This window comes from Urtica dioica, chromosome 5 (assembly GCF_054948205.1).
Source record: "Urtica dioica subsp. dioica isolate 48M chromosome 5, U.dioica_male_clone48M_v1_H2, whole genome shotgun sequence".
NCBI lineage: Eukaryota > Viridiplantae > Streptophyta > Magnoliopsida > Rosales > Urticaceae > Urtica > Urtica dioica.
This window is the reverse complement of record NC_142760.1, coordinates 41,057,708-41,070,424: the sequence shown is the minus strand read 5'-3', so window position 1 is coordinate 41,070,424 and position 12,717 is coordinate 41,057,708. Positions and strand designations below refer to the sequence as shown.

At 32.6% G+C, this 12,717-nt stretch overlaps 2 protein-coding genes across 4 annotated transcripts; both read left to right on the top strand.

Annotated features, from left to right (window-relative positions):
- The first annotated feature begins 509 nt into the window (after window positions 1–509).
- Window positions 510–3,441, top strand: LPXK (tetraacyldisaccharide 4'-kinase family protein). 2 transcript variants are annotated; one of them, XM_089615891.1, is made up of 8 exons: window positions 510–706; window positions 1,257–1,380; window positions 1,465–1,716; window positions 1,788–1,937; window positions 2,041–2,250; window positions 2,761–2,820; window positions 2,912–2,992; window positions 3,106–3,441. In XM_089615891.1, exons 1-8 carry the CDS (start codon window positions 534–536, stop codon window positions 3,262–3,264), a joined length of 1,209 nt encoding a protein of 402 aa, XP_089472017.1. In that variant the 5' UTR covers window positions 510–533; the 3' UTR covers window positions 3,265–3,441. The 2 variants fall into 2 exon arrangements, with proteins under 2 accessions (XP_089472017.1, XP_089472018.1); XM_089615892.1 differs by having other exon boundaries at window positions 1,486–1,716; window positions 3,106–3,437.
- Window positions 3,442–4,269: 828 nt separating this feature from the next.
- On the top strand, window positions 4,270–7,388 carry LOC149398562 (GDSL esterase/lipase At5g55050-like). Of its 2 annotated transcripts, none has more exons than XM_089615894.1 (5): window positions 4,270–4,614; window positions 5,479–5,618; window positions 5,705–5,932; window positions 6,431–6,680; window positions 7,098–7,388. In XM_089615894.1, exons 1-5 carry the CDS (start codon window positions 4,377–4,379, stop codon window positions 7,316–7,318), a joined length of 1,077 nt encoding a protein of 358 aa, XP_089472020.1. In that variant the 5' UTR covers window positions 4,270–4,376; the 3' UTR covers window positions 7,319–7,388. The 2 variants fall into 2 exon arrangements, with proteins under 2 accessions (XP_089472020.1, XP_089472019.1); XM_089615893.1 differs by having other exon boundaries at window positions 4,270–4,653.
- Window positions 7,389–12,717: the final 5,329 nt, after the last annotated feature.

Here is a 12,717-nt window from a genome sequence, read left to right as displayed (position 1 = left end):
AACAAAACGAGATTGCCAACGAAAAAATAGGCATCTCTTGGAGGTTGCACGAGCTTTAATGACTTCCACAAATGTTCCTCACCGTTTTTGGGGTAATGCAATTGTGACTGCCTCATATTTGATAAATTGCATACCAACAAGAGTTTTAAACTACACATCGCCTCTTCAATCTCTTAATAATTTTTTTCCTTCGAATAGGTCTTTCATTGAATTATCTCCTTATGTTTTTGGCTGCATGGTTTAGCTGTAGTAATTGTTATGCGAAGTTGAGCTCAAATAATATAAACATTTTTAGCTTACTCCCGCGATCATTTGCATCATCTTTCGTGTCAACTAGCAAACTTGAACTTTTTATCAGCTGATTTAGCTAACTTCTAAGTAAAAGTTAGTTTTAATTAAAATTAAATTTATATTTACAAAACGACATGTCGTAAATGAAGAAACTACACATGTTAACATGCACCGCTACACTAGAAGCTCAACTTCTCTCTTTAACCATTGTCTTCTCCGAACTCTAATTCGTTTCCCTTTCAATGGAGAGACTAAGAAAAGCGGTGATCGAAATCGCCTACGCTCGCGACTACGCTAAGCTCTCTCTCCCTCGCCGCTCACTGGTCCCGATCCTCTCTCTCGCCTCCGGTCTCTACGGCGTCGCTATTTCTCTCCGCCGCGCTCTCTACTGCTCCGGCCTCCTTTCCCGCCACAGGTCCGACCTTTTTCTTACCTCCGATACCAAACTTTCTGTTCTGATTAAGGCCAGAGCTACATTGTCTTTTCACAAAAACCTCAATTCGTGAACCACCTTGCTCAATTTGCATAGTAGTGAAGCTTGACGTAATTCGAACTCGAAATCGACACATTTCCCAATTTCTAGGGTTTATAAGCTGTTACTCAAACGTGGAGCAATCAATATAAAGATATCATTGCAGATGATTAGTGATCAACTTCATGTATTAATCAACTTAATTGAATTTTAAGCTTACCGGTGCCAGTGATCAGTGTTGCGAATTTGACTTATGATAGTTCTGTTTGGATAAAATCCCAGATCTTCATTGTCTTTTTTCAAGTGGCTTTTCCCTTAAAAACCTCATATTTGTCAATCAGTTTGCTCAAATCGCATAGTAATGAAGCCAAATGTAGTTCTAATTCGAAATCGAAACTTTTTCCTGATTTCTAGGGTTTTGGGGTTGTTACTTAATCGTCAAGTAATCCGTTAAAACATAGCTGTAGTTTGATCAACCTAATTGAATTTATAGGTTACCGGTGCCGGTGATTAGTGTTGGGAATTTGACTTGGGGAGGCAATGGGAAGACTCCCATGGTTGAATTCATAGCTCTCTGGCTAGCTGATCTGGGAATTTCACCTCTCATTCTCAGTAGGGTATTTATTTTTCTTTATTGTTTCGGTCTTTAATTTGAAAAAATGTTTCATCATCGTCATAATTAAAATCTTTTATCGAAGAAGAACTTCCCGGTTTTTCCACAGGGTTATGCGGGCGGGGACGAAGCTAGAATGCTTCAAAGAAGACTCGTAGGAAGACCCGTGAAGATCGGAGTCGGCATAAATAGGGAAAGTACTGCTTTGTCTTTCATTGAAAAATACGGTCATCTCGATCGAAGTTCGTTCATGGAAAGAATCTCTGTCGATGGTTCGATGCATCCGCGCTGTCTTTGCTCGGAAAAAGTCGGCGCTGCTATCTTAGATGATGGAATGCAGGTACGAACGATCATAGAGTGATATTGTATCTTTTTTTAATGATCATTGTATGATTATGTTTAATACGATAGCACTGGAGCTTGGAAAGAGAAATCGAGATTGTTATGGTAAATGGGTTAACGCTGTGGGGAAATGGTCGTTTAGTCCCTCGTGGGCCATTAAGAGAGCCTTTGAGCGTGCTTAGGCGAGCGGATATTGTCGCAATTCATCACGCCGATTTGGTATTATTCAAACTTGAGAAAGATCGAATCTTTTTTTTTTCTTCCTTATATTTGTCTTCACGTTCCGGGGTTTTTTTTTCACATATACCCTGCAAAATCACAGATCTCGGAGCAAAGTCTCGAATACATTGAATCAGTGATCCGCGGAATCAAAGAATCTATACCGATTTTCCTCACTAGAATGGCTCCGTCGTATTTCTTCGACGTGAGAAATCCCGTCTCCAAGGAGCCCTTGGAAGCATTGTGTAACTCTGTCGTGTTATGTGTCTCTGCGATTGGTTCTGCTAAGGCGTTTGTGCTGGGAATGAAAAAGGTAAATGGGTTTGTTTTCGTTGTCTTTTGCTTCCTTTATTTTATCTTGGGAAAATATCATAAACATCCCTTGTGTTCTGTTATCAAGTCATCACAAACATCGTCTGAATTTTCATAAAATATCATTATTACCCACTCGGCTCAAATTTTGTTGACGTTTCACTTGATTAACGATAAAAAGACTAAATTACCATCATATAGAAATATGCACCAAATTATATATGTATATATACTTAATAAGTCTGTGTGATTCCGGGGAGATCTTTTATATATTTATATGAACCTTAAAATGTTAAAATAGAGAGTGATTTAGTCTTTAAAAAACTATAGTCGAAACAATATTTGGAACTTAAGGATGAGATTGTAAAAACATTATATGGAAACGCAATGAAAAATTGAGATCGACGTTATGACAGAAGTGGTGGACGTAGCATTTGCTAAATCACAAGGGATGTCTCTGATATTTGCTCTCTCTCTCTCTCTCATATGACCTATACATAACTTGTTGCAGCTGAGATCGGTTTTTGTAGATAAACTCGAGTTCAGCGATCACCACATGTTTCAATCCACGGTACACAAATCTTCTTCCTGTCACGTGTGACATTGAGCTTGATGTTATGACGTTCTTCACATTTTTCTGACAGTTTCTCTTTCCAATCCAGGATATGAAAATGGTCAAAGAGCGACTTGTACATCTGGAGAAAAAATTCGGTTCGAAGCCCATTGTTGTCGTAACAGAAAAGGTGACTCTCTTAACACTATTGAAAGATTTAATATCGAAAGTGCTGTGACTTTGATAAATCTGTTTGTAGTGCTACACATATTAAAAAGAACATGATTTAATTCTTAATCATAGGATTATGATAGAGATCCGGAGATTCTCAAGAGCCTAGATCCTTTCCGAGTGTTTGCTCTCTGTAGTGAGTTTCGAATACTACCTCACGGTGGTTTCACCAAAGATCGGTTCAAGAAATTGTTGAAGGAGATACTTAACCGTAAATTGCGAGCTAACTGACACATTTGATAGAACTGCATTGCTACATTATCTCTAACCTTTTTCGCTTTCCACACTGAATTGATGCGATGTGCTTTAGTAAAACCGCAAGTAAATTAGAATTTTTTTTCTCACTGTATTATAACTATACTGTACATGTTTACATGCAATTCTGAAATTTTTGGACATGGATTTTAAGATTTTTTTTTAGTGTAAATTTTATTATCAAAAGAAGTCTCGTAGCAATACTTTTATGTGGACTACGCTCACGCACACACAAAAGAAACAAGAATTAAAAATCTGATCTTTGGAGGGAAATTTTGGTTTCCAAATAGTAACAAAAAAAAGAAACAAAAATTTAGCGATATAAGTCAAATAAACATAAGCGTTTGTGCTTTAGTCAAAGTTTTGTAAATTTTTCGTAAATAGCCAAAAACTATTGTAAATATTTCGTAAATAGTCATATTTACTAGAAATTTACTCTGCGTTTTTTATTATTTTGATAGCGTAAATAGATTTACGTGGCTATTTGCAAAAAATTAACGAAACGTTGGATATTTCAAAATTTCTAATGTTTCATATGGCTAGATAGCCGCTAGACCCCAAACCTGTACAACCAACGAGTAATAACTGAAAAAACTGTTTACTAAACACCAAGCCCCGAGCTAGTTTTTCTCCGTTTTTTTCTCCCAGATTTTTTTCTTCAATCTCACAAATATACAGCAAATGATAAGACTTGGCGTTTCCAAGTGATTACAAGGTATGCCTTGACATGTACGCAAACCATATGATTCTACATAATGGAAGAATTGATAGTAAAAAACAAAAGATAAACTGATGTAAAACATATTATTAAAATATCTAGCATATGACATTTGTGCATCAACTTATATTAAGAGATTAAACTGATTTGGGTTTAATCCCCCTGATAAGACACCATCATTTACTACATGTATCTCTCTTTAATTAATTCGTTGGACCCACAAATAATTAATTTGTACACTTGTTCTCAACCGTATAACCTCACACATTCAATTCTCATCACTCCAATATTCACCACCTCTGAATTTATATGCAATACTTGACAACAAGTATCTAAAGTTTTGAGTGTTTTTTTTCTTCTTCTTTCAAAAATGGCTGAAAAGAACAAAGATATTGTTCTAGTGGTGAGTTTTATATTATCTCTCTTCTTCTCTCTTAATTTGATTGGATCTTCTTCATCGCTGCCGAATAACGGCCAACTAGTTCCGGGCATGTATGTGTTTGGAGATTCTCTAGCTGATGTGGGAAACAATAATCACCTCACATTTTCCATTATCAAAGCTAATTTCCCTCACAATGGAATTGACTTTCCCGCCAAGAAGTCAACTGGTAGGTTTTGTAATGGCAAGAATGCTGTTGATCTTCTCTGTAAGTTTTTCTTACCCCCTTTGTTTCAATAGTACCATTGTTTTTTTCTGTTGATTTTTTTAGGAATATTCAGTTGAGTTCATTGTGTATGAAAAAAAAATGTTAATCTATCCGTACTTGTGATTTATGTAAAATTGTTAACTTTTCACTACATTTGCATTTAGCAATGTTAACCTAGATTAGCTGTTTTTTTATCAATTATATATATATACCGTTAATTTTTATTATTTTTAATTAAAATTAATCTACTATTTCATTTAACCAATTTAAAAAGTTAAAAATAAAAGTTGTTTTTAATCATATAGCTGAAATCTGAAAGAGAATAGATCAAACCAATAGTGTATACATTTAACACATTACACATACATTGTATATGATCTACAGTACTAAGTTAGCCGGAAGATAAGAAAAATGAATACTTTTTGTAGTTTAAGATTCCGTAATCCGTATCAATGTTTACTTACAAACCTCTATTATATTGTTAATTGTTTTATTTTAAGTTTCCTACTTTGTCCAAAAAAAAAATAGTACTAAATATGTATGACATTCAAAGTTTAGATGGACGATGAATAATTAAGTAGCCATATCTAACTGTAACTTAAACGCAGTGTCAGTTGGTAGATTCATATAATTAATGAGTTTTGCTATTATGTACTACATACTCAAAACAAAAATATCATAATGGGACAACCATATTTCTTAATTACTTTTCCCGGAATATATTTATAAATTTAATCGCCAATATTCCGAAATAATCTTGCTTTATGAATTGTGTTCCTAATCAAGAAAAAATAACATTTATGGCCATGATATTTTTTTGGGCAGCTGAGAAAGTTGGTCTACCTTATTCACTACCATATCTATCAATGCAATCCAATTTGAGTAAAAGCAATGAAATACTACTAAAAGGTGTAAATTTTGCTTCTGGAGGCTCTGGAATTATGGATGAGACAAATAAAAGATTTGTAAGTAATTTTAATTAAAAAATAAAAAAGAATGTCATTTTTGTAATTCAAAAATTTACATTGATTTTTTTTTCTCTAAACCTTAGGTGATATCTTTTACAAAACAAGTGGACAACTTTATAGCCGTGAATAACGCCGTGACCGAGAAGTTAGGATCGTCCGGGGCGTATAACCATTTCTCGAAATCTCTCTTCCTAATCGTGACCGGAAGTAATGACATCTTTGGGTACTTTAGGTCTGATGATTTGCGCAATAAAAGCTCTCCGACGCAATACATGGATTTGATGGCTAAAACACTTGAGGGACAATTTAAGGTAACAAATTTACACTATTTTATATGTATCAACATAATTATACCTATTTATATTTTATTTTGTCACGTCATTGTAGTAACACTTCAATAAATAAGTTTTACTGGACAAAGTCTATGTTTTTTTGTTTTTGTTTTATTCATTTTTCACGTCGTATAATTAGATTCTGCGAGATAGAAATATTTGTCGTGAAAAGTTTGGAAATTTAATAAATTTAGGGGAGATTCCACAAATTATTTATTTCAAGATGTTAATTTATTGAATATCTATTTTTTAATTTTTTAGATTTTTGACGCTGTTTCCAATGAATTTGTAAACAACTAATAAAAAAAATTAAATGAAACTAAATAGTTAAAAAAAGTCAAATAAAACTATAGACAACATGAAAAACTATAAAAACATGTATATTCTAAATAAGAATGATAGAATTGAGATATTATCAGAAATGTTTATAAAACGACCTCGCTTGAGTAATTTCGACGACATTATGTAATATTGCAGCGTTTGTATAATTTTGGTGCTCGTAAGTTTGTGATCGTCGGAGTCGGAGTAATTGGATGTATTCCAGCGATTAGAAGTAAGCTCGAAGGAGAACGATGCGATGAAAACGTGAATCGATGCGCGATCATGTACAATGAAGCCCTCAAGTCCATGTTGAGAAATTTAAAATCCGAGCTAAATGGCATAAATTATTCCTACTTTGATGGCTATGGTGCCATGCTAAATGTCATTCAAAACCCGGATGCTTATGGTATTTTCTCAAATCAAATAGGATACAAAATTAGTAATAATATATTTATGACCATAAAGTCAATTTTTTTTTAGCCGTATCTATTGGTTTAACTTTAACCAATAGATACGGCTAAAAAAAAAGGAGCCTAACTAGCACTTCTAGCATTTCTACTACTTGACTAATTTTTACCTCTTACTATTTGACAAACTAGCACTTCTAGAAACAAAAGGAAAAAAAGAAGAAGAAGAAACTTGAAAAGAAGACTTGAAAAAAATTATTATATTTTTTTTTTCTTTATTGGTTATGATTATAAAGACTTTTTATTTTTGTTTTTATTTTTTATTTTTAAATTTCTATAGCATTTCCATAATGGTGATGGAGACGATTACAATAGACTAAATTTATTCATAGTAATTTGATTGATTAAATTTTCAGGATTTTTAGAGGTAAAAGCTGCGTGTTGCGGCTTAGGAAAGCTAAAAGCCGGCGGACCTTGCCTTCCTTTTTCGACGTATTGCTCGAACAGAAACGACCATCTTTTCTGGGATCAAAGCCATCCCACAGAAGCAACTCATAAGGTCTTTGTGAATTACATGTTTGATGGTCCTTCACAATACTCATTTCCTATAAACGTCAAGAAACTCATTGTCGTTTAATATTAAAAGATGTCGTTTCTATCATTCTATGTACTTTGCCGACCCTAATTTAGCCTTAATTAGCTGCCTACCTTTGTTTGTTGTTCTTTCTTTTGAGACTGCCTACTTATTATGCAACAAACTATAATGTATAACTATAAGTACAAGATACTAATATGTTTATTAATTTATATATCATTTTTGCTTTTATGGTGACTCGATCTCATCTACTTATTATTTAAAAACTAGGAGTATATTTACCAACTAAATTAGCCATCTACTAACTATTTAGTACTAATATTTTTTTAATTTTATTTATTTATAGTTATTGACTATTTTTAATTTTGTCATTTTCCAAGGAATTAGAAAGAAAATAGTTTATTAGGCCATTAAATTTATCAATTTTTTTTTCATTGTAACGGGTCGGAGCCAAGGTGCTCAGCCAATCGTACCTATCGCAGCCTGTGGTGTTCCGTTTCTTCGGTGTATTATGAGGCCTTCTTAGGTATTAAGATGGTTTCTTTTATAAATAGCTAGGTTTTTGAATGTCTTTTTGGTAACTGTTTTTTTTTTTTGGCAACCATCACTGCCTTAGTTTTTTTGGGCTTTGTGTGCTTGTTTTGGCTTAGGTCCGGGCTTTGGATGGTGGGGAATTGGTCGGTTTAGTTGTAATCTCAGTATCACGTTTGTCTTAGAGCGTACGATTATCTAGGCCGTAAAAAAAAAGAGCAAAAATCAGATAAAACAGATAACCGAAACGATCCAAAATAAAAATTCGGTGCCACATCATATAATTGAAATTTGGATTCGTATGAATGGACCAAATATCGGTTTTTAATTTTGCAAAAAAATTGATTATCAGATATTTAACCGATTATTTTTTATTTTTAAAAAAATTAAATAATCACACTAGGATCGTATGACTCATTTTTACTCGGATTTTGATCATTGTAATAGTTTTAGAATCGGGTATGGATTTAAATACTAGTTTCAAAAGGATTATGGATTTTAAGAATTGGATAATCCATTTCTATACATGTTTTTGAAAATGGATTCGGATTTTAAAGAACTACATAATCGAATTTTGAAATCGGCTAACTAAATATTCGGATAATCGGATTTCGTTTTTGGACTGAAACCAAAATGGCCAAAACCAATCTTTGAATCCAATCTGAAAATGGCCAAATATGAAAATAGAGAAAGCAAGTCCTCTTTGGCAATCGAATATGAAAACGACCCAATTTTTGAAAATTCGGATTCAAATATGAAAATGATCAATACCAAACCGAATCGATCCAGTTTCAATCTCATGGTTATCTAAAAAATTATGTATATTGTACAAATAACGTTTTAGTAATTAAAGTATGTAAACTACGTAAGTTATATTATACGTATCAATAATATTGTGCTGAAATTTCCTAGGAAATTCTGAAGTGATGTAAATAAATTTCAATAGAAGTAGAAAGAACTAGAGTTAGTGCTTGGGATAATAATAATAATAATAAAAACTAAATGTATTCCGGCCGGAAAAGACTTGACTTCCATATGTCTCTGATTGGAGATAAGTTTTTTTTTTTTTTTTTTTAAATTCAAAGAAAACATAATATAATGTTCACACATTACTCAAACTGTCGGTATCTCAGTGTGATTTTAACTTCACGACGTGGTCTGTACTCAAATTGTCAGCAATTAATTTTTTTCGTTTTGCTTCTGTATGTCCTTGTCATTTTGACTTAATCATATATAAACAAAATTTTAAAATTATTTCTTCCAAAGAAATTGGCTCCAAGTTATATTAACGTACCGAAAATTCATGATAATCACAATGCTACACCACACTTGAATTTTGATTAAAAACGACAAAAAGAGTGTTTTTTTTTTTTTTTTTTTTTTTTTTTTTTTTTTTTTGGCGGTGACTAATATCTTTATCTATTCACACTAATTCAGACCCACACTCTTCGATACACATATACACGTACACTAGATTTTATTTATTTATTTATTTTTCCTTTTCCTTTTCACATTGCAGTTGTCGTGTTTATTTAGACAACCAACTCCAGATCAAGCAGGTAAATAACATGAGGCAACTCCAACTTAAACTTAATTAGTAATGAGATCTTATAATTTTATAAATACTTTGCATTCATTTAATCTTGGACCGAATATGCCAAAGAATAGATTGGATATTCGTATGGACTTGTTAGCTCTAATACCATGTAAACTATCACGATATTCCATCTCAAACTAATTGACATTAGATTAGATGAGTTACTCATAATTTTTATAATCAATTGTTAATTTTTATTTTTTTCATTGTAAAATTTCGAATATGTATCATCAAGACGATCACTCTCTTTGCATTTATTTATCTTGAATCGAATTTCAAAGATCGGATCGAATGTCCGTTTGAACTTATTAAACTCCGATGGTATCATATATATATATATATACACCTCAAATTTAATTAATAATCATAACATTAACCTATTACCTTGTAAATATTTGTTAATTCTCGTGTGAGATTCTTAACAAACAATACATTTATTCCTATGCTTACTAATTCACACTGCCGGCCTTGGGCTAAGGCGGGCTAGACCCAGGCCTAGGGCCCCACATGTGGATGGACCCCAAAAAATTTATACTTTTTGCCTATTTTTAAGAAAATTTACATTTTTTACCCTAAAAATTTACACTTTTGACCCGTTTTCTAAAAATTTACATATTTTACCCTAAAAATTTAAATTTTTATTAGTATTATAGGGTCCCAAAATATTGAATCGCCTAGAGCCCCCGGTGAGTTTGGGCCGGCCCTGCTAATTCATTCCCCATGTTCGATAATGAATTTTATAAGAAATAATTGAAAATTCGGCAGAGCCATAGGTTTCAATATAAATTTGTTTGAAACGAATTCCCTAATTTAAAGGCAATATATTTTTATTTTACTATTTTTGTAAAAATATGTTATTTTGGTAAGCATGGATAAGCCAATAGAGCCGACCAATTATGTAGAACCATAACTAGATTGGATTTTTGCGTGGCATTCCCTATGTATTCTCACTTAAGAGGGTATAGGCTAGTTTCAAGATATGTTGATTTATTTTGAACTTCATACACAATATAGTCCAATATGTATATAGAGTTTGGTAAGATGTGACTTTTGTTTTTTTTTTTTGTTTTTTTTTTTAATCTCTTCTTGAATATATGGATGTGATAAGTTGCTTCCATGATTAAAGTAATAAAATATGTAAAATAAAATGCTAGCCAGCCAGCCATGTGCATATTGCATAAATAGAATATAGGGTAAGCTGTTAAAAAGATATTAAATAAATGCAACAACCTGTAATAATCAATTTACCTTTTGCTTTTCGTTAACTTATAGGTGTTAAAAAGAAGGGAAAATAAACAGAAACACTTGATAGTGGATAGAGTATGGGACGGTTGATTTTTCAGGGAACGAATAGCTGGATCGGAAAAACATGCATGCATATTAAAAAGAATAATAAAAGAACTTATTAATATACAAAGTGGGAGATCCTATTTTATTACGGAGAGTTTATGTTTTAACTTTTAAGACGAGATCTCTAACTGAAGTATTCATTTTTATTTTATTTAATAGTAAATGCCAAATTAAAGTAACTCATCTTCAATCAATAGAAATCTATTTTTAAAACCAAATGGAAGGTTGTTACTCCATAAATTAATTTTAATATGACTACACATTTACTATTGGGTAATCTAGCAACGTAACCAATTTCAAACATGGTTTTAAGAATGTAGCCAATGTTTGGTAAATTTTATAATCTAGCCATTTATATAAATAAACGGTTAGAAAATATCGAAAATACCCTTATGTAACATACATCATAGAAACCAAATACTAGCCAACGTTTCAGCCAGCCGTAGTTTATCGTGCGTAAAATAAACGAAAATTAACTGAAATTAACAAAGCAGCGGAGATTAACAAAAAATTAGAAAGAAATAAACGCTCAATAACCAACTTTGCCAAATATAGAATTTTTTTAAAAATTCTAAATATATACACGTGTATTAACTTCGAAAATTCGCATTGAAAATTTGATCAGCTTGTGAATAACACCGTATTAAATGCGTGTTAAAGGAAAGGAAAGAAATATCAATTGATAACACCATCGACAACTTCAAACCGGTGGGCATTGATCGGCTCTACCTGCACATATGTAAATTTACCATAGTTAACAGAAATTAACAAAGCAGCGGAGATTAACAAAAAAATTAGAAAGAAATAAACGCTCAATAACAAACTTTGCCAAATATAGAATTTTTTTTTAAAATTCTAAATATATACACGTGTATTAACTTCGAAAATTTTGGTTGATCAAACGTGAACTACAAGTTTTGTAAGCAAATTCTAGTAGATGATATTATAAAAATTAACATCTTACATAATTAAGACACGTCATCATTTTTTGCTAGACTGAAAATTTGGACGAAACGTTGGCTAGATTACAATTTCAACGTTTTAGGTGGCTTAGTTCGACTAATTTTTCTTTACTATTGTTAGTTGAGAAGCTGAGGTGGCATGTGTTAATGCCAACTCAGCACCCACGGAAGGTGTTTGCCTTTAAGCCGCAATGACATTCTTTGTAATATAGTTTTAAGAGTTTGTTAGAACTCTTATAGTATAAATAAAAGTTAGTTAATATTGTTAAGTTTAATGAAGATTTTGTTGATTGAATATTATAGTCTTCATTCTCCCTATTCTATTTTCTATGTTTGGTTCATACTCAAATCATAACATGATATCAGAGTAGGTTTATCCCCCAACCTTTTCTCGATCATTTTTAGGTGCAACTTCAGTCGAAACTTTGACGATGTTTCGATCTGCAATACCAATCTCATTCTTGCATTGGATTGCGACGAAGCTCGATCAGGATAACTTTCTCTCATGGAGAAAGCAAGTCCTCTTGCCAATCAAATGACATCAACTCCATAATTACGTTTCCGCAACGTTTCACCCGCCAATAAAGTACGCAACACGTGAAGATGAGCTCGCCGACAACGTCAATCCTGAGTTCTTGGATTAGGAGCAGCAAGATCAATTGATTTTTTCTTGGCTGTTTACCTTAATGACTGATAGTCTCGTTTCTAGGTTTTTGAACTGTAAAACAACAACTCAATTGTTGTCAACATTAGAGCTATTCTTTGGATATTAGGTTCAAGCGAAAGTATCACAATACAAGTTGGCATTACAAAACGGAAAGAAGCAGAGTATCACGAGACAAGTTGGTGTTACATGACGCAAAGTACCACGAGACAATGAAGAAAGAGCACACCTACGTAGTACTCAATGGTCTTCTTGAAGAATATGAGATGTTCGTTACATCAATCAATCTCCACACTAAGCCCTACACAGTCTCAGATATCAAGTCGCTTTTTCTCAA

What these genes read in the sequence shown, in the direction of transcription:
- LPXK (XM_089615891.1), top strand. Translation starts at nt 534, where the DNA reads ATGGAGAGACTAAGAAAAGCGGTGATCGAAATCGCCTACGCTCGCGAC. An exon ending in CACCTCTCATTCTCAGTAGG is followed by an intron (nt 1,381 to 1,464) that starts GTATTTATTTTT and finishes TTATCGAAGAAG; the next exon opens with AACTTCCCGGTTTTTCCACA. An exon ending in TTGTGCTGGGAATGAAAAAG is followed by an intron (nt 2,251 to 2,760) that starts GTAAATGGGTTT and finishes AACTTGTTGCAG; the next exon opens with CTGAGATCGGTTTTTGTAGA.
- LOC149398562 (XM_089615893.1), top strand. Translation starts at nt 4,377, where the DNA reads ATGGCTGAAAAGAACAAAGATATTGTTCTAGTGGTGAGTTTTATATTA. An exon ending in ATGAGACAAATAAAAGATTT is followed by an intron (nt 5,619 to 5,704) that starts GTAAGTAATTTT and finishes TCTAAACCTTAG; the next exon opens with GTGATATCTTTTACAAAACA. An exon ending in CACTTGAGGGACAATTTAAG is followed by an intron (nt 5,933 to 6,430) that starts GTAACAAATTTA and finishes GTAATATTGCAG; the next exon opens with CGTTTGTATAATTTTGGTGC.